Raw genomic sequence first — 27,598 nt, 5'->3', positions numbered from 1 at the left:
TCCTTAATGCTGTTTTATAAAATTACTGAAATTTGTGACTTAAATTGTTCTGTTGAGCTTGCTGACTACTTGGGAAGGACTGCATAGAAAGTTCAAGGGTGGAAGATTTGGGGAAACATTTTTTTCTTTTTTTTTGGGGGATGGAGTCTTGCTCTTGTCACCCAGGCTGGAGTGCAGTGGTGCGATCTTAGCTCACTGTGCAGCCTCTGCCTCCTGGGTTCAAGTGATTCTTCTGCCTCAGCCTTCTCAGGAACTGGGACGATGGGCGTGCACCACGACACCTGGCTAGTTTCTGTATTTTTAGTAGAGATAGGGTTTCACCATATTGGCCAGACTGGTCTCCAACTCCTGACCTCAAGTGATTTACCCATTTTGGCCTCCCAAAGTGCTGGGATTATAGGCGTAAGCCACTGTACCCAGCAGAAAAGCTCTTTTGTTGTTGTTGTTGTTGTTGTTGTTGTTTTGAGACGGAGTCTCACTCTGTCGCCCAGGCTGGAGTGCAGTGGCCGGATCTCAGCCCACTGCAAGCTCCGCCTCCCGGGTTTACGCCATTCTCCTGGCTCAGCCTCCCGAGTAGCTGGGACTACAGGCGCCTGCCACCTCGCCCGGCTAGTTTTTTGTATTTTTTTAGTAGAGACGGGGTTTCACCGTGTTAGCCAGGATGGTCTCGATCTCCTGACCTCGTGATCCGCCCGTCTCGGCCTCCCAAAGTGCTGGGATTACAGGCTTGAGCCACTGCGCCCGGCCTAGAAAAGCTCTTTAAAAAAATGTTTTTACTTCCAGTCTTTGGTTTGTGGCTGACACAGTGGCAATCCCTGGAAGGACACAGCTGAAGCCCCGTCACTGTGGTTCTGGTCGGCTGCTCTTCCCTTCCCAGTCAGGTGTCGGGGAACACCAGGTCTGTGGGCTCCAGAACAGACCCCAGGGCCCACGTCTGTTGCTGAAGGAGACACTGGAGAACAGAGCCTTCTCAGTGCTAAACCTGCTGGTCTAGTCCAGTCCCTTTGCTTTACATAAGGTCCCAGCTCAAGTCACTCAGGTGCTCTCGAGAAAAATGATCCCGATTCCTGCTGTGCTGTCCTGTGTTCTGAGCCTTGACCGTAGGAGGGGAGCTCTGGTGCTGAGAGGACAGGAAAGGGCTGGGGGGATGGCGTGGGCCAGAGTCATTGAGGAGCGGGGACTGTGTCCAAAGATACTGTCCACGCCACAGCTTGGTCCTTGTCAGAACCCACGGGCTTGCCCTCCCCATTACAACTCTGTCTTCAGAAAAGGGCTTTGTCTTGCTGTAACATTACAAAATTGTGCACTTAGGTCCTGTAGAGCATCTAATTCAAGCCCCTCATGTCACAGATAAGAGAGGTCCGGAATGGTTGATGGTTGAGACGGTGCGTGGATTCTCAGGGCCTAGCCTGGGTCCTTTCTTGGATATGTGCCACCTTCCCACATGCAGGGGAAGCGTGGGGAGCCAGCCCTTCACCCCCAGGGGCGAGAGAGACAGATAGTGGCCGCCGCGGTCTGAGCACCCACTGTGCCTGGACAGGTCTGTGGTAGGAGGAGTTTGGGCTCTGCCCTGCTGATTTGCAAGGCCTGGGGTGTTGTCCACCTCAGGAGCTGCATGTGCTCGCAGTGGGACTGAGCGGATGGTCCCAGGTGGGAGCCGTTGTTCTGCTTCCTGGAGGGACGTTCGGGATTTAAGTCCCTTCTAAAAACCTGTGGCTTTGCTGCCTGTGGTGGTGCGGGGAGAAGGTTGCAGAGGCCCTGTTCTGACTCCAGTGCTGCCTTGCTCCCTCCTAGGGAATGAAGGTCTTCTTCATGGTGGTGGCAGCGGTGTACGTCCTGTACCTCTTGTTCTTGATAGTGCGGGCGTGTTCTGAGCTACGTCACATGCCTTATGTAGGTAAGTGCCCCTTTCAGAATCAGTCGGTGCAGGGGTGGCTTGGGAGTGACTCGGGTGGGAGAAGAAGTGGTTGGAGTCTCCTAAGCCAGGGGCCTTCCTTGAGAGCCCAGGGACTGGTCCATCCCACAGACTGGGGACCAGGGTACGTGGTCTCCGGGAGCCACAACAGACCTAACAGGTTAGTCTGGCATTTGGGGCCTTCAGAGCAGCCTGGGTCCTGCAGTACTGCACCCTGCAGAGCAGAGCGAGTCACCCTGAGCTTGGGGGATCCTTCCCTGAATCCGTCCCACCAGAGGATGGTGGCTGTGGCCTCCCTGGACACCACCCTGGCCCCGGGAAGGGACTAACATTCTCCTGGGCTGCAGGTGACTCCGGCCATGTCTGGAGGGAGGAGCATTTGTCCAAAGAGCTTTGCTTCATTTTTGTTTTATGTTTTTCAAAATCAAATGAGAGTGGAATTTACATCCAGGGTTGTTAATGAGAATTTCTTTCTTTTTCAGATCTCAGGTTAAAATTTTTGACTGCGTTGACTTTTGTAGTACTTGTCATTAGGTAAGAAGACCTTATTTCTTGAAAAGAGCAAAACGGAATTTTTCTTTTACTGTCAGGAATATCTGTTCCCTCCTTTTGTGGAGTAGATTTCAGGGTACTTCTAGCCCAGTTGACTCATGAGGTTAGAGGGCCTCCCACCAAGGGTGGGCAGCTGAGAGCAGCCATCAGCCTGGAGAGCATGTGTTTGTTGTAAGTGGCGGGGGACTGGAGCACATTCACTCGCACACTCGCCCCGTGCTGGGCGTGTTCTGTTCTAGCTGTGCCACCTGCCACCTGTGCCGTGTTCACAGTCACCTGCTGGACGGTTGGAAAATCACAAGACGGACGTGAGGGCACTGGGGACCTTGGGATCCTTGGGGTGTCCCAAGGACAGGACTCTAAGCATGAGTTAGGACAGCAAACACCCTTGAGCAGCATGCTCTGTTGCCGCCGTTGGGGGAGATGGGAGGTGAGGCAGGCTTGGTCCTGTTGTGTCAGGGAGTGGGGTCAGCCTGAGGTCTCTCGGGGCAGGCTTGGCCTGGCCTGAGCGCTCCAGACCTCCCTGGGGACCAGTGCTGGCCAGTTGGTAGAGTAACAGAGCAGGCTGGGAAGTTGTTTCTTTGAATAGATTCCAGATAATTGCTTGGTGGTTTATGGTTTGTCTCTTTCTCCTAAAATCAGAATCCAGAGGACGGAAAAATCTAGCTGCTGCTTTCCTTTTTAGGTTGTTTGTTTGGATGGCAAATAAGTAGATGTCGGCTCTTTTCCTTTATGGGAGTGACAAGCGGCCTTTGGGAGGTCGGCCCTTGTCCAAGCTTTCCAGGTGGGCTCTGGGGGTCCCTACCTTGTGGAGGGCAAGGACTGAGATAGGTATCCAGGGCCGTCCACCACCACTGGAGTGTGAACTCAGCTCAGACTTGAACTCAAATTTCATTCAGCATCAGAATTCACTCAGAATAATGCGGCATGTGTGTTTATTAGTCTCTGTTCAGGGCTACATGTGCATGCTGTCCTCTCTGACGTCTCAGACACACGGCCATACAACCTCACATACAGGCTTACTCACACAACCTCACTCACGCCTTCACTCACAACTGACTCACCCCACACCCTCATTCTCACCTTCATGCATACCCTCATTCTGACACCCTCACAGCCTCACTCACACCCTCACAGCCTCACTCACACCCTCACACCCACACCCCCTCACTCTCACACCCTCACACCCAACCTCACTCTCACACCCACACTCACACCCTCACACACCCCCTCACACCCTCACAGCCTCACTCACCCCCTCACACCCTCATACACTCACTCACCCTCACACCCACCCTCACACATCCCGTCACACCCTCACATACCCCCACCCACACACCCTCTCTCACCCTCATACACACCCTCACACCCTCTCACAGGCACCCTCACACACTCCCTCACACACCCTCACACACCCCGTCTCACACACCCCGTCTCACACACCCCGTCTCACACACACCCTCACACACCCCCTCACACACCCCCTCACACACCCCCTCACACCCTCACACACCCCCTCACACCCTCTCACACCCTCACTCACCCTCACACCCATCCTCATACATCTCGTCACACCCTCACATACCCCCACCCACACACCCGCTCACACCCTCATACACACCCACACACACTCACACCCTCTCACAGGCACCCTCACACCCTCCCTCACACCCTCTCACACAGACCCTCACACATCCCATCACACCCTCACACACTCCCCCACACTCACCCCTCACACCCTCATACACCCTCTCACCCCTCACACCCTCTCACACCCTCACACACCCTCACACACACCCTCACACATCCTGTCACACCCTCACCCCCCCCCCCCCACACACACCCTCACACATCCTGTCACACCCTCAGCCCCCCCCCCCACTCCCTCCCTCACACCCTCATACACCCCCTCACCCCTCACACCCTCTCGCAGGCACCCTCGCAGGCACCCTCACACCCCCTCACACCCTCTCACACACACACCTTCACACATCTTGTCACACCCTCACCCCCCACACCTCACACCATCACACCCTCCCACCCTCACTCAAACTCTCCCACTCTCATATCCTCACACACCCTCACTCATATCCTCACACCCTCACACCATCACTCACCCTCACACTCAAACACATCCTCACCCTCTCACCCCTCACTCACACCTTCACACACCCTCACATACCCTCACATACCCCCTCACACTCTCACACCCTCATACATTCCCTCACACCTTCACATACCCTCCCACCCTCACCCTCGCCCCTCTCACACGCTCACACCCTCACACATCCTCTCACACCCTCACACTCCCTGCCCCTCACTCACATTCTCACACCCTCACATTCTCATACCCTCATTCTCACCCTCACATTCTCACACCCTCACATTCTCACACCCTCAGTCTCATCCTCACATTCTCACACCCTCACATTCTCTCACCTTCACATTCTCACACCCTCACATTCTCATACCCTCACTCTCACCTTCACATTCTCACACCCTCACATTCTCACACCCTCACATTCTCACACCTTCACTCTCACCCTCACACCCTCACTCTCACCCTCACATTCTCATACCCTCCCTCTCTCCCTCACATTCTCACACCCTCACATTCTCACACCCTCAGTCTCACACCCTCACACCCTCACATTCTCACAACCTCACTCTCACCCTCACATTCTCACACCCTCATATTCTCACACCCTCACTCTCACCCTCACACCCTCACTCTCACCCTCACTCTCACCCTCACATTCTCATACCCTCACTCTCTCCCTCACATTCTCACACCCTTACATTCTCACACCCTCAGTCTCACACCCTCACATTCTAACAACCTCACTCTCACTCTCATATTCTCACACCCTCACTCTCACCATCAAATTCTCACACCCTCACATTCTCACACCCTCACATTCTCATATCCTCACTCTCATCATCACATTCTCACACCCTCACTCTCACCCTCACATTCTCACACCCTCACACCCTCACTCTTATCCTCACATTCTCACATCCTATCTCACCCTCACGTTCTCACACCCTCACGTTCTCACACCCTCACGTTCTCACACCCTCACGTTCTCACAACCTCACTCTCACCCTCACTCTCTCACCCTCACTTTCACTCTCACTTTCACTCTCACATTCTCAATACCCTTACATTCTCACACTCTTACATTCTCACACCCTCACTCTCACCCTCACTCTCACCCTCACATTCTCACACTCTCATTCTCACCCTCACATTCTCACACCCTCACATTCTCACACCCTCACATTATTGCACCCTCACTCACCCTTACATTCTCACACCCTCACACACTCACATTCTCAGTCTCACATTCTCACACGCTCACATTTTCACACCCTCACTCTCACCCTCACCCTCACATTCTCACACCCTCACATTGTCACACCCTCACTCTCACCCTCACATTCTCACACCCTTACATTCTCACACTCACATTCTCACACCCTCACCCTCACATTCTCACACCCTCACATTCTCACACTCACATTCTCACACCCTTATATTCTCACACCCTCAGTCTCACACCCTCACATTCTCACCTCACTCTCACCCTCACATTCTCACACCCTCATATTCTCACACCCTCACTCTCACCCTCACACCCTCACTCTCACCCTCACATTCTCATACCCTCACTCTCTCCCTCACATTCTCACACCCTTACATTCTCACACCCTCAGTCTCACACCCTCACATTCTAACAACCTCACTCTCACTCTCATATTCTCACACCCTCACTCTCACCATCAAATTCTCACACCCTCACATTCTCACACCCTCACATTCTCATACCCTCACTCTCATCATCACATTCTCACACCCTCACATTCTTACACCCTCACATTCTCACACCCTCACTCTCACCCTCATATTCTCACACCCTCACACCCTCACTCTTACCCTCACATTCTCACACCCTCTCACCCTCACATTCTCACACCCTCACGTTCTCACACCCTCACTCTCACTCTCACATTCTCACACCGTCACATTATCGCGCCCTCACTCACCCTTATATTCTCACACCCTCACCCCCTCACCCTCACATTCTCACATTCTCACACGCTCACATTCTCATACCCTCACTCTCTCCCTCACATTCTCACACCCTTACATTCTCACACTCTCACACTCTCACATTCTCACACCCTCACCCTCACATTCTCACACCCTCACATTCTCACACTCTCACATTCTCACACCCTCACATTCTCACCCTCACTCTCACACCCTCACTCTCACCCTCACATTCTCATATCCTCACTCTCCTCACATTCTCACACCCTTACATTCTCACACCCTCACAGTCTCTCACCCTCACACCCTCACTCTCACCCTCACAGTCTCACACCCTCACCCTCACATTCTCACATTCTCACACCCTCACATTCTCACACTCTCTCACATTCTCACACCCTCACATTCTCACACGCTCACATTCTCACACCCTCACTCTCACCCTAACATTCTCACACCGTCACATTTTCACACCCTCACTCTCACCATCAAATTCTCACACCCTCACATTCTCACACCCTCACATTATCGTGCCCTCACTCACCCTTACATTCTCACACCGTCACACCCTCACCCTCACCCTCACATTCTCACACGCTCACACGCTCACATTCTCACACCCTCACCCTCACATTCTCACACCCTCACATTCTCACACCCTCACTCTCATCCTCACATTCTCACACCCTCACTCTCATCCTCACATTCTCACACCCTTACATTCTCACACGCTCACATTCTCACACCCTCACCCTCACATTCTCACACCCTCACATTCTCACACCCTCACTCTCACCCTCACACCCTCACATTCTCACACCCTTACATTCTCACACCCTCACATTCTCACACCCTCACATTCTCACACCCTCACTCTCATCCTCACTCTCACCCTCACATTCTCACACCCTTACATTCTCACACGCTCACATTCTCACACCCTCACCCTCACATTCTCACACCCTCACATTCTCACACCCTCACTCTCACCCTCACATTCTCACACCTTCACTCTCACCTCACACCATCACTCTCACACACCCTCACCCTCAAATTACCTAGTCCCCAAGTTGGGAGCTACTGTCTACTTCTGGTGACCTCCGTCTCGGAGGTTGCCCTGCCTTGTGATCTTTCTTCACGCTGGTGTCAGGATTCATTTATCCTACAAATAGTTACTGAGTGCCTCCTGGCAGACAGGCTTCTCTCTGTCACGGGATTTATGTTCTCACAGAGGGAGACGAGTGGCAAACAACTAAATACATTCCCCCTGCGGGCCATGCGGCAGACGAAACGAAGACGTGACTTGCGGACGGGAAGGGTCCACTTCAGATGAGTGGTTTAGAGATGTGTCTCTTGGGGAGGTGACATTTGGCCGAGGACCTGAGGAGGATCCCTGAAAGCTGTGGGGTGGCTGCTCCAGGCTGCAGAACAGGCAGCCTGGGTGAGCATCAGCATGGCGAGGTGGAGAGACAGCAGTGTCACTGGAGACCAGCATGGCTGGAGACAAGCAGGCGTGGGCACGGTGGGAGGCAGAGCGAGCTCTCGAGTCTGGTTTCCATTCTGTGCTAGGAGACCGCCAGAGGGTCTTGAGCTGGGAGGTGAGAGGGTCTGGTGCACATGTTAATGAAACCGTCTGGCTGAGAGTGGCATGTGGGAGGTGAGGTGGAAGGCTGGCGGAGAAGGAGCCTATGGACCTGTTACCTGAGGCCTCTGTTGTCATCTGTCACCGGGTGGGAGTCTGAACCAATCTGAACCAAAGGTGCTGCCTTCGTTGCTGTGCGAGTCACTGGAACTGACCGGGGAGGCATCCCTGTGTTTGAAAGGGGAGCTGTGATGAAGGAGAAGCGGGCTTCTCTTGGGAGAGGGGGACTCTGTCACCAGAGATGGTCTCGAAAACCTGAATTACGAGAGCGAGAGCAGGGAGGAAATGTGCCAGGGGGGCTTCAAGGCCCCAAGTAGGGAGAGTGTGATGGGGTCCGCATCAGGGTTCATCGTGTCCCTGCAGCTGGCCGGTGGGTCTAGCCTGCCTAGATCCGAGACCAAAAACCAGAGGCAGGGGCTCTCTGTGTGTGTGCGTGTGCGTGCGTCTGTGCGCGTGTGTGGAAGTACCCATACGGAAATCATAACGTACAGACCAAAAAGTTGAATGGGATGAATAGAGAATTCTCTGAAGCGAATGCCGTTTTCATGCGTGTTTACATATTGTCTCTGTTCCTCTGTCTTTTTCAGCATCGTCATCCTTTATTTGAGATTTGGAGCACAAGTCCTACAAGACAATTTTGTAGCAGAGCTGTCAACTCACTACCAGAATTATATCCTTTTAACTGGAGGGCCCTGGCTGCAGGAGGCTTGCTTAGCATTGCAGCGGTTAGTGGCTCCGATATGCCCCTTTCAAGAGGAGACAAGTCAGCTCCCCACGCCCTGTTCTCTGGAGGCCTCGTCTCTGCTGAGAGGCATCTCAGTTGGCCCCGCTGCAGCCCAGGGACAGGGCAGCCTGTCCTTCCTCTGTACACAAGAAGCTTGAGCCTGGAGGGCTCAGTAGTTCCCCCAGGTCAGGTTTTGGGTGGCAGAACCTGGTTCCAAACCCAGGGAGGCTGGTGCTCTGGAGCGTGCCCACACCACCCTGCTTTCCACCCAGAGGGGCAGGCGCCATGAGGTAAATGAGGTGCGGTCGCCCCTCCACACCGCGGGGCTCCAAGCCCCCTCTGCCCTCCAGCAGAGCACTGCGGGGTGGCTGAGGGCTGCCGTGCACCTCCTGTCTGCCCCGGGGGTCTCTCTCTCATCATCACTGAGATACAGGGGTGACAGTCATGGCAAGTTGAGCCTGTGTCTGTAGGGAAGAGCTCATAAAATACTAAGACCCCCTTCGATTCCCGCTGTGCCCGAAGCCAGTGGGGCAGGGCTGTTGCCTCCAGGGAGCCCTGGCCTCGCCCAGAAGTCGGAGAGGTGATGTGTGTGCTTGTTGGCACATACTCCTTTTTGGGGACACTTCAGGAGTTAATCATTTAAATCTTGGGTTCTTTGGGATTTCTTATGTCCCAATTAATGCATGAATTAATACACGATTTTTTCAAATTTTTGTGACTGAATTTCATGCTAAGCTTTTATCAGATTTTCATAGGGGTCTGTAATCCAGAAAATATTCAGAACAATTGGTTTGAGAGTTTGTTTCCAATTCTTTATTTCATTATTGTGTCTAGAGACCTTGATTTGCTGTTTGCCCGTGGCCTTCCTGCCCTTTTCGTGTAACTTCATCTCTTCTGGCCCTGCGCTCGGTGCCGGTGACAGGATCGCCACCAGATGGCTCAGTGGAGCTAGGTTTCCACTGATGTGAGAGGCCACAGTTGATCTGTTATTTACTGTGACTTTGAAGAGTCCTTGTGACCCCTGGCTGTGGGCTTGAACTGTGGAGTCCTGACGTCTGGGTTAGGGACCCCCGGGCACTGACAGGGGCTTGGCACCAGAAGGGGCTGCTGATTGCAGGAGGAGCGGTCGGGCTGAGGCACAGCCTCTGACTGATGTGTCCAGATGCCGTGTTCCTTCCCTTGACAGCACCACCAGCCGAGTTCTTATCTTTCTATGGCCTGTTGAACTTCTATCTCTACACCTTGGCCTTTGTATATTCTCCGTCGAAGAATGCCCTCTATGGTAAGCCACCCTGGGGTCTGGGCTGCTGGCCAGGTAGCGGGCACAGAAGCCTGTGTTCCTCCATGACCCACTTCCTGGGTTTCCCATTCATGTGGGCACTGTGATTCCCAGTGACTTCTCTTGGCAGAGAGACAGTGAGTTGAAATGTTGAGCTCTGAGGTGAGTTGGGGGCCAGCATACGTAGAACCTGCGTTGTGTCCTTCCCACACAGTTAACATACTCATTTTGTTAGTGTCAGTCCTCAGCTTACGCTGTTCGGTTGGGGATTTTTTGACTTTACAAAGGTGCAAAAGCAATCCACATTCAGGAGACATCACACTTTGAATACCCAAACAACCATTCTGTTTTTCACTTTCAGTACAGCACTGAGTAAATTCATGAGATGGTCAACATTTATTACAAAACAGGCTTTGATCCTTTGATCCCAGCACTTTGGGAGGCCAAGGCAGGAGGATTGTTCGAGGCTGGGAGTTTGAAACCAGCCTGGGGAGCAAAATAGAGACCCCATCTCTACAAAAAATTTAAAAATTAGACAGGTGTGGTGACGTGCCTATAATCCCAGCTACTCTTTTGGCTGAGGAAGGATGATCACTTGAGCCCAAGAGGAGAGGCTGCAGTAAGCTATGAGCACGCCGCTGCACTCTAACCTCGGGGACAGAATGAGACCTTTTCTCTTAAAAATTAAATAAGCTTTGCATTAGATGATTTTGCCCAACTAAAGGCTAAGGTAATAACACTTAAGGCAGAATAGGCTAAGCTGCGATGTTCGGTACCTTAGCTGTAGTCAATGCATTTTTGACTTAATGATATTTTCAACTTAACAATGGGTTTATCAGGACATAACCCCATCGTAAGTCAAGGAACATCTGTAGTAGTATTGTGACCATTAAAAAGAAAAGCCAAAACATACAGAAAGTCACCCAATAATGAAACCAAAACAACCCTCTTTCACAGGGAGTGAAAAGGATGGGAGCTCTCTAGAACATAGGCAGCCCCCCGCACCCCCCGACATCTTACAGTGTGCTGGCACTTTCACAAACGGCGTCTCACTGAAGCTTGACAGCAACTTTATGATAAACTTATAATCATGCCCATGTTACAGAAGAAGCAGCTCGCTGCAAGTCCAAGGACTGGGCCGGGGCAGGCAGGGCAGAGCCACGTCTCCTGGGGCCTGTGTTCGGCTCCCCACTCCCCGTGTCAACAGGAGGCAGCTCGCCCGCGGGCACCGGCAGCCTGCCTGCTCCTTCCCACAGGCTGCCTCCCTCAGCCTTCAGGACGTCCCTGCCAGGCATGCCAGGCCAGCCCTGTCTTGTAGATGAGAAAATAGCCTCATGAGATTTGATGATGGCAGCATCTGCAATTTGAATCCAGCTCTTCCCGACTCCCATCCTTTGTCTGAGACAACATCCTGCCTGTCCAGGCTCATCACGTCAGTTGCTTGAGATGAAAATGCTCTTGTTGGTTTTCAGAGTCCCAGCTGAAAGACAATCCTGCCTTCTCCATGCTGAATGATTCCGATGATGATGTGATTTATGGGTGAGTCCCTGTCCCTCAGAAGGCCGGCGCACCTCGGGCATCCCAGCCCCTGTCCCTTAGAAGGCTGGCACACCTTGGGCATCCTAGCCCCTGTCCCTCAGAAGGCTGGCGCACCTCGCACATCCCAGCGCCTGTCCCTCAGAAGGCCGGCACACCTTGGGCATCTCAGCATGGCCTTGCATGTTTACTGAATGGGTTACTATTCTAAAATTATTTTTAAGGTATGAAAGCATTTACTTTGGAGTGTCGAGTGGCTCGTGGTTTTCTGTTTTCACAGTATTCGGGCTTAGATGTGGTGGTATTCCTTTCTGCTGGCTACCTGTGGGGCGTGCTGGCCACGGGAAAAACTGTGCTCTCTGGACTCATGGGTCCTGGGAACTGGGGGTGGGGGAGAGGAGGATGGGGTCAGCAGCAGTAGCAGTTGGAGATAGAAAATTGAGGAAGCAAAGCTGTGGTCGAATTCCTGCAGGGATGGTGTGTCAGTGTGGAAGAGGTGAATAAAGAGCTGTCAGAAGTCAGACGGTCTCAAAGGTCTCTTTCCTCACAGGAGTGACTATGAAGAAATGCCGCTGCAGAACGGCCAGGCCATTCGGGCCAAGTACAAGGAGGAGTCAGACAGTGACTGAGCCCTGGCCAGCCCAGCAAGGCGACAAGGTGCCTGGATGCTTTCCCCGGTGACCGTCTGCTGACCTTCCCCTGTTATATTCAGACTTTTCTTATAAGCAGAGATTTCCTGTTCCTCATTTGTTTACATATTTTTTTAAAGGAAAACCAAAACTGAGGGCAAATTTAAATGTTTAGCTAAATTTATTGTCTTGGTGGCTATGAGAAGAGAGGCGCTGATAACAAGTTTCAACAGCCAAATCCTTTTTTACGAAGATTACAGATGAGAGAGCATGTTTTCAGTGATGAGGAGGAAATCACACACTTTTAGTAGAGTGAATTACGTACTTTTTTTTTTCTGTGATCATTCACTGATTCCAAGTTCACGGGCCGCCTGTGACTAGGTCCTCAGCGTGGCAGCCTCACCCTCTTTCTTCCCTTCTCCCTGGTACTGTTTTTTTGGCCTTTTAAACTCAAAGGGAAGCCTTATCTGTGGCCGCTTCAGGGCAGTCCTTCCTCGTTGAGTAGCCAGTGTCCTGGGTAACCAGGTGGCTGAAGTGATTGGTCACTTACATGGACTGCGTTTGGTGCAGTGTGTGTTGTGACTCATCAGGGGAATGGGGGATGCCTGGGTTCCAACCCTTCACGTCACCAAAGGGGAAGTAATAGTGTGGAGTTCTGAGGAGGGTTTGATAAGTTGAATAAGGAAAGGCTAAGGTAATTTACAGGTTACCAACTCCTTGTGGGGAAGGTCTTATTGCCATGGTGCTTTTCAGGGGCCTGTGTGTACACACATCACTAAATGGATTTCCCTGTGGGTGGTAAATTGGGCAGGAGAGGAACCCTTATCATTCCAATAAATGGCAGTTTCTGCAATTCTGTTGAATATGAAATGCCACAGAGCCTTATTTATTTATTTATTTAAATAAAAGCTAAATGAGGGATCAGGCACAGTGGCTCACACCTGTAATCTCAACACTTTGGGAGGCCAAAGTGGGAGGATCACTTGAGCCCAGGAGTTTGAGACCAGCTTGGGCAACTTAGGGAGACCCCGTCTCTATAAAACATTTAAAAAGTCAGCTGGGCATGCTGGGGCATGCCCATAGTCCCAGCTACTCAGGAGGCTGAGGTGGGAGGATTGCTTGAGCCCTGGAGGTCGAGGCTGCAGTGAGCCATGATTGCGCCACTGCACTCCAGCCTGGATGTCAGAGCGAGAACCCGTGTCATTCATAAATAAATAAATAAAGCTTCATGAAAGATTGATAGAATATTTTAGATTAGTTATTGGCAAAAAGTTTTTAAAACTCATATTTGGAAACAAAATGAAAAGTAAAATGTTTTAAATGGTTCATGGAAAACGTATTTGGGTAGAAGGCAACTCGTGCTTCCGGAAGGGGTTCCCTGTCCTCCATGTGTCACATAGCGGTCAGATAGGGATGACCTGCTCTGTGAAGTCCTTGGCACCGTTGAATCTGTGGCATCATAGAAAGCCCTGGAGCTTCCCCGTTCCTTTCAGTCAAGGACTCCATATAGAAGTCTCGTGTGGACGTCTCCTATGCTTTCCTCTTCACCTCTGCAGTCACACGTCTATTAACATCTGGTAACTGTGGGCAACCTGACTGATGCTGTCTTGGCGATTGAGGTCCAGAAGATGATAGTTCCGCATCCCAAACAGTACCTACTTTTTTTCTTCATCTATGCATTGACTCTCAGATTACCATGCAGAGCTTCAAATTACCATCCATGTTAAGTAGTGCTAGGACTTTAGAGATATTCATGAGAAACTATTTGTTATGACTTTCCTTTGTATCTTTCCTTTTAATTTAAACTTTAGTGATAATGTACTTTTAATATGGGTTCCATTCACATTGTTTTAAAAACCTTGTAAATATGAATGTTTAAGACAACTTACTGCAAGGGTAATTTAAGTTTACATGATTTTTAAATTTGCAATGATGTGGTTTTTTTTTTTTCTGTGTATGGAAAAAAATTTTCTGTTACCAAATTTTATAATTTCTAATAAGACTACTATAATTTTATGTAAACTGATGAAGACTTGTGCTGATTAACATGTTCTGTGATACAGTTTACAATTTTTAATCATTATAAAATAATTGTCCATGATTTGGAATGCTGTTACTTATCAGTAAATGTAAAGTATTTGAGGCATTTAGCCATACACACACTAGAACTTTTTAAAACTTATCTTTGTCCTATAGTGTAAATTACAAACTGATGACTTCATACATTGAGTTTTCATGCATCAGTGAAATGAAAAATATGGGATTTATTTACTTTTTGTAACTAAGTTGGAAATAAGAAAAAAATTAGTACTTTAAGGGGAAAATGGTTCTTATTAAGTCAGTATTTTCAACTTGTCTTCCCTGGTATATCATAAATATCAACTTATTACATACCCCATGTAAAATTTTGCTTAAACTCTCTAGCACTTGGCATGTAGAATATGTACCATAGGTATCCGGTTAAAACACTAAAGTCTGCCAGAAACTTTTGACAGTAGCAAGAAAATTGTTGACGAAAAAATAAACTATTTACTGAGGGTACTTATGTTAAAGTTTTTGCGAACTTAAAGGGCTGACTTTAGTTCTTTCATGGTAATGGCTTGAATAACATCATCTTTGGGATTTTTTAAATACTGGTCCAGTCTAGCAGAACCTGGAAGATGACCAGAGGTATTTCAGTTTCCCTAGGGAGAGCTTCATTATCCATGTGGATAATAAGTCTGCTTGATTTATTATTAAATCATTACAGCAGTGAAGTGGTGCCATTTTCTCTCTCTTAAGCCCCATTTGAAAGGCTAGAGAAGGGGATATATATACTATATTCAAGGTTTGTAAGGTTGTTACTGTACATAATTGCAGATTGCAGTAAAAGCTTAGATACATTATGTAAACCCAACCCACTAAATGAGCAGGTTACAAGACAAATGTTACCAGCCCCAAGTATTTTATGAACTATTTACTGAGGGTAGTTATGTTAAATAGATTATAATGTGGCAAATTATTTCCTGAATCCTTTATCACAGGAAAAACACAGATCCTCATAAAAGGGATAATTGAAAGGGATGTCTCTGAACATTTAGTGAAGATGAGACTTAAAACATGAAAGTGTATTTGTGTATTTTGAGGGTTTTAGAAACCAGTTGCCTTAGAGGTTAGACTTCTGGGGGGAAAAAAAAAGATACAAATCTTTTCCCCTGGCCAAAGGGAAGTTGTGTGAGTCTGTGACATCTTGTGATGCTGTTTATCTTGGTTTGACATTGGAGATACGCTGGTAACTATAACACCATACTATAAAACAGAAGAATTTTCTGCTACTGAAACTGCCTTTTTACAAAATGACTGTAAATATTTGTAAAGTAACACTAAACTTTAAGCCCAGAAGGAGAGGTTCTAGAGCCATGTGTTCAGCTGGGGACCTGTCCTTGGAGCACAGTGCCACCCCATCACAGTGTTGCTGTCATCAGGCAAAAGTGAATGAGCAAATTCGTGTTTTGCGAATGGCTTAATTCTGACACTACCTTTCTGGTAAATGTTAATAAATTTTTAATATTCACTTCTATGTGTCTTGATTTGTTTGCTCTTTGTGTGTGGAGTTAATTTGGCCTTGCAGACATAAATGCTTTAATAAAGCGGCTTTGGCGGTAACGGAAGGGCTTTTCCATTTCAGCAGGCAGGCACGGAGGTGTCTTTATTGCCACGTCTAACATGGCCTGGGGAAGAGCACTGAAGATGGAGACAAGTGCTGGGTTTGGGCCCATCTCCCTACTTGGATGTGTGACTTTAAACCAATCAGATAACCTCCAAACACATTTTCTGATTTTTAAATGACTGCAAATTGTTGAGGACATGAAATGAGTGATTGTGAAAGCCATTTTGTAAGCTATGAAGTACTAAAACAATTTGTGAGCCCTACAGAGAACATGGGATTAACAGTTAAGGTGTCACAGCTTTGGGCCAAGTGAGAGCTCTCTGGCTAAGAGAATAGGAATTGCTTTGGCCACCTCCCACCCCTTAATCTCTAGAAGAGGAGGGCTTAAGAATGGTGGGTGTGATGCCCAGGGGCAGGAATCTAACCAGAGCCCAGCAGAGACGTCAGGATCCTGGTCCCATGGGTGAAATGAGTACATCATAGAGAGGACCACAGCAGAACTGCAACTTTTTGTTTGCATAGTTTTTTTGTTTTGTTTTTTTGAGGCAGAGTCTCGGTCTGTCGCCCAGGCTGGAGTGTAGTGGCGCGATCTTGGCTCACTGCATGCTCTGCCTCCCGGGTTCACGCCATTCTCCTGCCTCAGCCTCCCGAGTAGCTGGGACTACAGGTGCCCACCACCACGCCCAGCTAATTTTTTGTATCTTTAGTAGAGACGGGGTTTCACAGTGTTAGCCAGGATGGTCTCGGTCTCGTGACCTCATGATCTGCCTGCCTCAGCCTCCCAAAATGCTGGGATTACAGGCATGAGCTACCGCACCCGGCCCAGTTGTATAGATTCTGAAGCCACTCACTAAATACGAAGAAATCATTTATGATAGTATGCAGACCATGGAGAACACAACAGACTCTAGATTTGAATAATTTATTCTAACAAAAGTATAAAGTATGGAAAATTAGTGTCTATGAATCATTTCAGAGAGTAGAGCAAGTTTCACACTAGCAGATTTCAGATTTTAGCACCTTTGAAAAGAAATATTCAGAGTTAAGACACGTGGCAACGCAGGCTGCAGGTGACCTACAGGGATACTCATCTGACTTCGGTGCCGTTCACATCACAGTGTGGTCATTTGGTTTTTTCCTCTACATTGTGAGAATGCCACAAAACACTTAAAGAGAACAAGGAGAGAGTTCACTGAATTCATGGCTGGTGGTTAGAGGATGAACTAGAGACAAAAGGAAAAAGGCCATAGGCTGAACTGCAAGTCAGATAGACAGTCCGAAGGCGCTGACGATGCAGTACATGGTCTTATTCTCCCATCGCACAGTGCAGCTCCCTGCGGGAGGGAAGAGAGCAGCATTTAAGGCAGGGAAAGCTGGGGGACGACGTTTTACTCACAATAAGGCCAACAGTCAAGTACCTATAGGCTACGCAAAGAACCTTGGCAAGTCTATTATAAAATGTTTTAAAAGGTTGATAAACATACATTGCATTCAAAGAAAAGAAATGTCCAGTCACATATTTCACACAACAAAACTTCACAAACATGAATGAAAATCATACCGTCAGTAGAGCTGTCCCAGAAGCAGGAACTTGCCGTGTGTAATCCAGCCCCATTCTTCTGCATGATTACACAGGTCACTTAAGTTAAAACAAATTTTTATTAGAGAAGTCTACCGGGTAACACAAATGTCATTCTGTCCACTTTTTTTTTTTTTGAGATGGAGTCTCCCTGTGTCACCCAGGCTGGAGTGCAGTGGTGCAATCTCGGCTCACTGCAACCTCCGCCCCTCCAGGTTTAAGCAATTCTCTGCCTCAGCCTCTGGAGTAGCTGGGATTACAGGCACGTGCCACCACGCCCAGCTAATTTTTTGTATTTTTAGTAAAGATGGGGTTTCACCATCTTGGCCAAGCTGGTCTTGAACTCCTGACCTCGTGATCCACCTGCCTCGGCCTCCCAAAGTGCTGGGATTACAGGCGTGAGCCACTGCGCCCGGCCCATTCTGTCCACTTTCAGCAAAAGTACATAGCTGCACATGGTTGATGTTCTCAATAAAAATTATAGGGACAGATTGCCTCGTCTCACTATACTGACAAATTATAGGTGCTTCTTGACTTACAGTGTCCCATAAACCCATCATAAATCGACAATATATAAAAATTAAGTTGCAAATGCACTTAATACCCTGGTAAATCCATCACAAAGTTGAAAAATCCTAAGTTGAACCACTGTTAAGTTGGGGGCTGTCTGTACACGCTCCCTCTCCACTTCACTTGTTCTAAAAGCATCTGATGGGACTTCCTGTAAGATCCCGCTTCACAAACGCCCTGCAACTGTACCAGCAGCCAAATGGTCAAGTGTATGCTAACGTATGCTACACACACTACCGACTCCCACCAGGAGCCTTCCTTGAGGTGGGGCCACGTTAGCTGTTGTTTCTGGTACTGGATGCCCCTCTGATCAGTGTTAAAAAACCATCCCTCAAATATACAAGAAACAAAAACCCATTACCGATGTATTTAAACGGTTTTCCCAGCTTAGTGAGTTGGCTTAAAGTTTGTTCTACTACATTTGTGGTCCACTGGTTCACTTTGCTGTGCTGATAAGCGTTACCACCAATTGCGCTTTCTATAGCCTAGAAAACAAAGCACAAAGTGCGTCCCGGTTAACCAAATGCACTCACACCACCTTTCAATCAGAACTGACAGCACCCCAAGAAGTGATTTATGAAAAGTTTATTTTTAATCATGAGGGTGCCTTTGCAAATATACCTTTTAATAGTATTATATTTCATTTAAATGTTTGAAATTTGCTTTAAAAATTCAGTCTGTCAAATTATTTACACATTTTGACCTAATACTTACACTTAATGTTCACTACTACTATTAATATTTAGAGATAAGCAATACATTTTTTTTCCTGTCGAGGTTAGAAAATATTTTGCCATTCATTTCTTAAAGGTGTATTACTTTTATCTACTACTATCTAACATATACTAATACTATATATTACAAGAATTGTATTATTTGTACAACTGACAATATATAAACCTATCCAAATAATCATATATTAAAAAATACTTTTATCCAGCATTGTTTGGGAACAGGTTATCATGTTAAGTGCATTTTTCAGATAACTAAAAGCCCTTTATATTCTAAAACTTATTTTAGGTTTATGATGACATTTTTTTATTTTGATTTTTCTGAGGCAGGGTCTCCTTCTGTTGCCCAGGCTGGAGAGCAGTGATGCAATCTTGGCTCACTGCAGCCTTGACCTCTGGCGCTCAAGCAGTCCTCCCACCTCAGCTTCCCCAGTAGCTGGGACTGTAGGCATGTGCCACCATGCCTGGCTACTTTTTTGTAGAGATGGGGTCTTGCTCTGTTGCCCAGGCTGCTGTCAAATGCCTGGGCTCAAGTGATCCTCCTGCCTCAGCCTCCTAAAGTGCTGGGATTGCAGGCATAAGCCACAGCACCCAGCCCAACTTTTCTCCTTTATTATACGCTTACTTCTTTTTCTATGCTATATTCTTTGGGGGTTATCTGACAATGCAAGGCTCACTGTCGCTGTTCTCGCTAAGCTTATCGCTATGATACTGCCATTGTGTGATTTTCTGGGTTTTTCAGCGTCAGCTCCCCTTTCACATGGATGCCAGTGTGCTTGCATCTCAGCAACTTTCTTCTCTACCCCTAACTTGCTGTGCTAGAAACCAGGAACCTGAGTTTCTATGACACTTATGACCTAAAGTGAAAATAACAACATTCAGTGAGGGCCAAGGTCTGTCCTCAGACAGGCAGAGCAAACCAGCAGTCCGGGGATCTGAGCTGTGCACAGTGGGGACAGACTGGTATCTGATGCCTGCGGCTTAGATCCAGTGACCATGCTTTTGAGGACCTAAAACCTCCCTAGGTCACTCTGATTTCTACCTACAGACCTGCCAATCATCTCCCTGGGACTCTGAGTAGTCATGTTACACACAGGGCTGGCTTACTTCTTGTCCTCTGCCACTGTGCTCCCTCTCAGCTCAGAGGCTGCAAGAGGGCTGGGGGGCCAGAAGTCCCAGTTTAAGAGGACAGCAGTATTACTAGACCTGGGCATTGTCAAAAGGTGGGGGGGCTTTGTTTAAGCTAAACCTCTCCCTCCACCAGCTCTCCCTCCTCACATACTCTGAAACTCAGTTTTTCAAGGAGGAGGGAACTCTCCACCAATTTTGGACCTGCGCAAATTGACTACTACCCAATATTTAGGGTCACCTGAGTACAGAATTACCTGTAGTCCCTGCAATAGGGGGGAACGGGGAATGTGCACTGCCCCCACTTCCCATGGGGCCTTGTCCCCTCTTTTTACTGCATTACCCCTACTTCTACTCATTCTTCAGATTTCAGCTCGAAATGGTCCCTGAACTCCCTGGGTGGGTCACATTCCCTGTTCAATGCTCTCACAGCACCACCACTAGTGGCACTTACCACACAGCAAATGCAGGCTGACACTTTCCAGGGGGACTGTTTGATGTGTCTGCCCTGCCCACCCCTCAGCTGTAAACTCCAGGAGGGTATATGCCCTGCGTGCTCCCTCAGTATGTACTTTCTGAATGAATAACAAACATCCCTTCTGTCTCTCTTCCTCTTCATGATCAATAACACCATAAAGTGTGAGTTTAGAAATGTAAGAAAAGTAAGCATATAGGCCCCAAACTGGATCACCAGTTAACTGGAAGTTAACTGTTCAATTTTCTTATACTCACTCTTTCTTCATTCAACCCTGGAGACATCTATTTGTATGCCAGGAGTCTTTTATGCTTAAAAGATTATAGAATCAAGTCTTGGTGATATTCAGGAATAATGCTATGTACATAAAATTCCTTGTCTGATTTAAAATATGTAATTTGTATAATATAGAAGCAATTCTTAACTAGCTATTTGCTGAAGTAAAAACTGTTATTTGAAACACCAAAACACACAGACTCGGTCAAAACAATTCCAAGATAGTATTTAAAACACATTATTTTCTCTAATATAAGCCATTAATCAAACCTTTAAGAAGTGAGCATTTATCCTCTTACCTCTTTTACAATGTTGCTCACTTCATCAACAACAAAAGCAGTCTGCAAGGAAGAACATTCAGTTAAGTTTATTTAAAAGATATTTCCACTACATTGATAAATGCAAATTTACGTAATGAACATAACTTAGAAATGAAGACCTTAGAAATAATCTAAGTAGACTGTTCACTTTAGCAAGGATGGATGGCATTACAGTCTTCAGAAACCAGAAGACTAGAATACATGTACGTAATGTAAAGGTGTTCTGTTTTATTTATTTATTTTTGAGACAGAGTGTTGCTTTGTAGACCAAGCTGGAACACAGTGGCATGATCTCGGCTCACTGCAATCTCCGCCTGCCAGGTTCAAGTGATACTCCTGCTTCAGTCTCCCAAGTAGCTGGGATTACAGGTGTCTTCCACCACACCCAGCTAATTTTCGTATTTTTTTTCACCATGTTGGCCAGGCTGGTCTCAAACTCCTGACCTCAGGTGATCCTCCCACCTCAGCCTCCCAAAGAGGTGGGATTACAGGCGTTAAGCCGCCACACCCGGCCCTGTTTTATTTTAATCATGCCACAATCTAAGACTTCACTTTAAACTAGAATTCATTCTCTTCTTCCATTTCAACTGACTGCTAGAATCATTAACCAATAGAGAGGCTTAATGAGTTGGGTGATTTTTGTATAAATTAACTGAAGCTGCTGAAGCAATCCATTTAAGATGTAATTCTCTCTTCCATGATGTTAACTGATTAGGAGGCCTGACCTTGAGGAAATTTTTTTTAAAGCACCATTAGTTGTAAAATGTACAATGATTATCTTATTTCCAGGTAATTATTTTTCTTTCCCAGTGATGCCCTCCTACTCCAGGACTAACCACCATCTGCCAGCATGGCCGTTCTCCGTCAGTGTCTGGATCACACGGGAAGTGAGCTGCCTGCAGTAATCTAGTGCCAGGAGTATAGTTTTCTTAGTTTTCCTTTTACACATGGTAGATCTGAATGGGTAAAAGGTCATCCTGAAAATAACATCAGTCAGGCACTTGCCTGCCAATGTGCTCTTCACATGAGCACAAGTGTTTAAAGTTACAGCTGAGTCCCAGGAAAAGTACGCAGCTCTGGACATGCCTTCAAGAGGGCAACCTCCCGGGGCCCTCAGTCAACGTGCATTCTGGGGGAATCAAGGCAGAGAACCCTGACTTGGCAGTGAGTCTTCCTCCCTGCCTGGCTGCTGTCCACTGCAGGCCCTGTCCTTTCTTTTTAGGTGGGTCAGGAGCTGACTGCCTGAAGCCACCTCACTCGCTGTACTCAGAAGTCGGACTTGGAAACAAAACCAACTCACTGAGTGAATGACAGTTTGCAATATCTTAGAGATTAAGTCATTTCTGGAAGCTTAAAGGATCCTTCCAAGTGACTACAGTGACCTTAATCACAAAGGAAAGGCACTGTATCACCTCCCATATGGTTACAGTACGAAAAAGGTTGAGGGACATTTGAAAGAATTTTTAGTGGAAAGCAGAGAGTTGTATTGAATCCAGTGGACAGTTTTAACTTCTCCAAGAAAGATGAATGGTGAGTTGAGAGAATACTTACAAAGGCCCAGGCATCTACATGAAATTAGAATAGATGGAGAAAAGGCTGCTAAGAGGCTGCTGGGAGGACCAGAACGGGCCATTCAGTAAACACCTAAGACATGCCTACTACAAGGCAGCCATGGTCTCCACCTCCCAGGGCTTCCATCCCAGGTGGAACACTCATCACTCTGTCCAGCCCCTTCATTTTACACATACGCAATTAAGATCTCGAATAACGAAGCCACTTAGCCACCTCATTTGTGGGAGTCAGAATCGGACTGCAGTACTAAGCGCTTTCCTTTACAAAGCGATTTCTTTTTTAGAACAGTTTTACTCGATATTGCTATAATACATTTTCCAATATTATATTAGCAACAGTTTAAGGGGAAAGGCTTTTTCTTTGCCAACTGCTCCTGCACCAGGTCTTCTGGTCACTATTCACTTGGTTGCCATCAGCATTCAAACACCGATTATGTCATTGTCACAGGAAGTGTGTGCTAGTTAGGAAATCAGATCAAAACTGAAACTTAATCAGTCCTTAAGTTTTAGTTTTATTTTCCCTGAAAACATTCCTCGTTAAACTAAATTTCTTTTCTTTTTTTTTGTTTTTTGAGACAGAGTTTCGCTCTTGTTGCCCAGGCTAGAGTGCAATGGCGCGCTCGGCTCACGGCAACCTCTGCCTCCCAGGTTCAAGCGATTCTCCTGCCTCGGCCTCCCGAATAGCTGGGATTACAGGCATGCGCCACCATGCCCGGCTCATTTTGTATCTTTAGTAGGGACGGGGTTTCTCCACATTGGTCAGGCTGGTCTGGAACTCCTGACCTAAGGTGATCCGCCCGCCTTGGTCTCCTAAAGTGCTGGGATTATAGGCGTGAGCCACCGCACCCGGCCACTAAATTTCATAAATGGTAAAATATCCAACCTTACCAAATGTATCTATAGTTTATATTTTTGACAGGCTGCATAATAAATCCATAGGGCTCTATCTGAATTTCAACGAGGATTATTCAGTAAGAAGAAAATGAGGGTTGTATCTCAGCTGCGCTCATCAGCTCTATTCCCCGAATGACCGTGAGCTTGAAGGAAAGCCATTTAACGCACACGGTGCCGATGGGTGTCTTCTGCTTGACAAGATCGTGGGCTTTATGCTACTTCCTCAAGGAGGCACTAAGACGATTTTTTCCCCCACAACAGTGAGCTTTCTTACAGACCTCTTAAACGGAAATGAAATGTGCTACTCATTCCCAGCGCTGCAGACCCAGGTGAGGCCCGAGACAAAGGCGCGGGGCTGCCGGGACGCCAGCCCGGGGCGGAGGGGTTGGGGGCAGGAGGGTCACCCGCACCCCCGCGGGGAGACATCCAAGCCTCGGCGCTCCCAGACCGGCCGCCGCGCCCCGCTCCAGGCTGGGGCTGGGGTCAGCTCCGCAGAGCAAGGGGCGGTGATGTCATCCTCCCGGCGAGCCTGGCTGCGGGCGGGAGGCGAGGCCCTGCGTGAAGGTTTCTCTGCACCGCTCACCCGGGCGCTCTCTCCGAGTCACGCCCGCCGCCTCCCCGCGCGGGAAGCTCAATCCCCTTCCCGCCCCATGCGCCAGGGAAACGGCGGCAGTGTCCGGGCAGAATGGGGCCGGGCGGAGCGCCGGCTATCGTGAACCTCAGGCCGTGGGCTGCCGAGACCGGCCTAGCTGAAGGAGGTGGGCACCCAGGTCTTCCCGGGCAGCACCGCGTGTCCTTCCGCGGCCAGGGCTTTAGGCCTCCACCCTTCCGTCGCCGACCCGGCGGTTACCTCCTCCGCAGCCTGGTAGTCTTCCATCTTTCCTCCCGCGCGTCGCCTCCGCCTCCCTCAGTGGCGCAGACTACGCAGGCGCACTCAGGCCCCGCCCCTGACCTGCCACGCCCCTCTCCGTTCGCGCCAGCCCCGCCCATGCCCAACTCCCGGGCCCCCACGGCCCCGCCTACGACGAGCTCCCGGGTCCCTCCCTTCCCTGCCCGGACCCTCACTGACCCCATCCCTGGGCGGGGCCTGCGGGTGGACCCTGAATTGGCCTCTCCTGCTGTCCTCTGGAGGTGGTGGTTTCCATGGGAACCCGTGAGGGTAGCCGGGCAGCTCCCTAAACCTCAGCAACGGAAACAAAACACACTTACAAAAGGCAGTCCTGGAGGGGAAGCGTGATCCCGGCCCCTCCCCCGGTTTGTGTCGTGTGGATTGACGCGGACTTTCAAACCGGCTCGGACACCTGGCAACTGCCAAGGCAGTGCGCCCGGTGAGACGTTGTTGCAGTTCCCTTGGGGGCTGGGATTGGCAAACTTTAGCTATCTGAATGAAACTTCCCTTTAGGGAGTTAAGTTTTCCAGGTAAATGAGAATTTTTCCTTTAAGCACCATTTAAAAAAAACATTTTGGGTGGAAAATTTTGTAAAATGTGGCACACTTCCTGACTACCTTAACCACAATGAACTAGACAGACTTGATTTGAATGTGGGTTCTTTATGGAAATTAGGAATTGCACTGGACTCTGGTAAACTGCCTTCCACGGAAAGCTGGAGCATATGCACCTGTTGGCAGGTATTCTCAGGCTCAGAGTTTTGATTTTGGCGTTTGCTTTTTCTGGTTTCATCATGCACTTGAATTCAGGCTGCTGGAACCCACTTCCCATTCTCCAGTCAGGAAGGAGCTGACTGCAAGAGTCCCAGGGACTTGGTAGAACTAAACTTCAAATCCCACATCTAATCCATCAGCAACCTTTGTTATTTCTACCCTATATGCTCAGGACCCCAGTAAAAGATTGAAATCTCTCATCTGGATTATGACCATCGGACTGTAACCTGGTCGGTCTATCAGGGTCTTATTAGAGCTCTTCAAGAGGAACCTAATCCATGACGCTTCCCTCCCCTCACCCGTTCTGCCTTGCCTTGACAATAGTTCCTATGTTGTCAGACTATAGACTAATCTTAGTGATCTTTGGGGTGACTTGACTTTTAACATATCTTAGCTCAAAATCTCCTACACGGAGCCATCCTGTGACCACTGTATCTAAGGTAGCCGACCTCCTCATTCTCCATCCCTGCATCCTGTACATTTTCCTCATAGCACTTCTTTCAGTTTGCAAGAATGTATTTATGGTTGCTGGTTTATGGTGTGTCTCCATTTAGAAACTAAGTACCATGCAGGAAGGATCTGTTTTATTCACTAATGTATCCCCTTCCTTCCACATTGTGCCTGGCACATAATAGCTGCACAATTAAAATTTATTTATTTATTTATTTAGAGACAGGGTGTCATTCTGTTGCCTGGGCTGAAATGCAGTGGTGTGAATGCTCAAGAGATTTTGAGCTAGATGTGTTAAAGTTTAGTCATCCAAAGATCACTAAGAGTTTGAACTCCTGGGCTCAAGGTATTCTCCTGCCTTAGCCTCCTGAGCAGCTGGGATTCCAGGCACTAGCAATCACACCCTGCTATTTTTTTATATGTCTTTTGTAGAGATAGGGTCTCACCGTGTTGCCCAGGCTGGTCTCAAACTCCTGGGCTTAAGGGATCCTCCAGCCTCAGCCTCCCAACGTGCTGGGATTATAGCTGTGAGCCACCATGCCCGGCCTAACATTTATTAAATGAATCATTTCCCCCATGGGTGTTAGCTTTGCCTCAGACCCAAATGGAGAGAACTGGGGAGTGGAGGAAGATGCAACGACCTGCCTCCTTGAGGGAAACAGGGCTGGCGAGGGGAGGACAGAGCCCTGACTGACCCAAGGCTGCTGGCCCTGGGTCCTTGGCCTGAGCAGGGAGACTTGCTGAGTGGGCTGGTTGCTCTCCCACACCTGGTCTTCCTCTCCTTGGATTCTGAACTTTATCTGCCTTTTGAGTTCCTTTCTTATTACCTGGCTTCAACTCCCCTGTCCTGGTGTTTCAGTCTTGCGCCTCAGTCCACATGTGATTCTGATGCTGACATTGCTTTACCTTCCTGCCGTTCTCAGCGTCACCTGAGATCTCATTTTGGATGTTCTCTGCCTACCTGATTCCGAGCTCTCGGCCCCACCATGATCCTGAGCCAATCAGGAGCCTCTTAATTCTTTTTTCTTCTGCTACTTTGTTGTGGACCTGGAGTTCAGCAGCTAAGTGTCACAGAATTATGTGTAAACCGGTTCTGAGCGAACACTGGCAATGGAAGAGCCTTTTCATTTTTCAACCTTTTCAGTTTTCCCCACACCCTTTTAGGAACTTCCTAATTTAAATGAATTTCCTGAATGGCTGCTAGGGCGGTGCATAATTAATGCATGGATCTTGTTACATTATAACTGCGGATCACAAGCATACACATAAATCAACAGAAAACATGCAAATGTTTACATGATTTTAGCTTTTATACATTGGGTACCACTCTCCAATTTTAACTATCAAATAATGTTTGTTAAATGATCATGAGATATGGCATTTTGAGGCTGCCAATAAACAGTTGAACTGGTCTGTTTATCTTCATAACTATTTGTTCACTTGTTCAAGACACATATATGGAGCACTCCCTTTGTGTCAGGCTCTGAGCTGGGATTGAGGCTACAAAGTTGACTAAAACATGGCCTTTATGGAATATATTTTTTAAAATGGATGTATCTGTAAATAGGAGGGTTTGAATTCTCTAGGCTTATGTGATGTACTGCTTGGAAAAATGCGGTGATGTGGTATTATATTCTGCCCAACTGATGTAGAGTCTGTAGGGCTAAGGCATTTAAAATCGTTAAGACATTTGGCAGTTCACCAGATGCCATTGCCAGCACCTTCCATCTGCCACAAATGGATGTCCCTCAGAAGCATTGGAGCTCAGACACCTTGACTCATAACTGCTCATGAATCTTTAGCATTCCGCCATATTTTACAATAATGTTTAGTTTCTATGCAGTAAGTCAGTGGAGTGAATCTTGGGTTTGTTTTTCAATTTGGAGGTTAGTGATAGGTTGGCAGGTTTGCGTGCAAAGAAAGGTTGCACCTTTCTTTCCTGGAGTCAAATTTCTTAAATAC

The 27,598-nt window shown here is 48.1% G+C and overlaps 3 protein-coding genes across 10 annotated transcripts in view; 2 read left to right on the top strand and 1 right to left on the bottom strand.

Annotated features, from left to right (window-relative positions):
* TMEM181 (transmembrane protein 181) overlaps positions 1-15,884 on the top strand; it is a 111,154-nt gene extending 95,270 nt beyond the window's left edge. For all 6 annotated transcript variants that reach the window (XM_050786730.1, XM_050786733.1, XM_050786732.1 and 3 more), the window contains exons 12-17: positions 1,795-1,897; positions 2,398-2,449; positions 8,751-8,833; positions 10,080-10,169; positions 11,639-11,705; positions 12,253-15,884. In XM_050786730.1, coding sequence (XP_050642687.1) covers positions 1,795-1,897; positions 2,398-2,449; positions 8,751-8,833; positions 10,080-10,169; positions 11,639-11,705; positions 12,253-12,331 — 474 coding nt within the window. In that variant the 3' untranslated portion in view covers positions 12,332-15,884. The remainder of the gene's footprint in view (positions 1-1,794; positions 1,898-2,397; positions 2,450-8,750; positions 8,834-10,079; positions 10,170-11,638; positions 11,706-12,252) is intronic.
* A 1,004-nt stretch (positions 15,885-16,888) lies between these two features.
* On the bottom strand, positions 16,889-24,479 carry DYNLT1 (dynein light chain Tctex-type 1). Of its 3 annotated transcripts, XM_050786770.1 has the most exons (5): positions 24,375-24,479; positions 21,039-21,080; positions 18,491-18,614; positions 17,542-17,619; positions 16,889-17,314 (listed from the first exon to the last, which is right to left on the bottom strand). In XM_050786770.1, exons 1-5 carry the CDS (start codon positions 24,399-24,401, stop codon positions 17,244-17,246), a joined length of 342 nt encoding a protein of 113 aa, XP_050642727.1. In that variant the 5' UTR covers positions 24,402-24,479; the 3' UTR covers positions 16,889-17,243. The 3 variants fall into 3 exon arrangements, with proteins under 3 accessions (XP_050642727.1, XP_050642726.1, XP_050642728.1); XM_050786769.1 differs by having other exon boundaries at positions 16,889-17,619; positions 24,375-24,459; XM_050786771.1 differs by lacking the exon at positions 16,889-17,314 and having other exon boundaries at positions 17,544-17,599; positions 24,375-24,459.
* SYTL3 (synaptotagmin like 3) overlaps positions 21,931-27,598 on the top strand; it is a 132,729-nt gene continuing 127,061 nt past the window's right edge. The window contains exon 1 of the mRNA XM_050786721.1: positions 21,931-23,853. The gene's annotated coding sequence lies outside the window, so the exon portion shown is untranslated. The remainder of the gene's footprint in view (positions 23,854-27,598) is intronic.

Source organism: Macaca thibetana, chromosome 4, assembly GCF_024542745.1.
Source record: "Macaca thibetana thibetana isolate TM-01 chromosome 4, ASM2454274v1, whole genome shotgun sequence".
NCBI classification, from domain to species: domain Eukaryota; kingdom Metazoa; phylum Chordata; class Mammalia; order Primates; family Cercopithecidae; genus Macaca; species Macaca thibetana.
The sequence above is the reverse complement of the archived record's forward strand: the minus strand, read 5'-3'. Positions and strand labels throughout refer to the sequence as shown.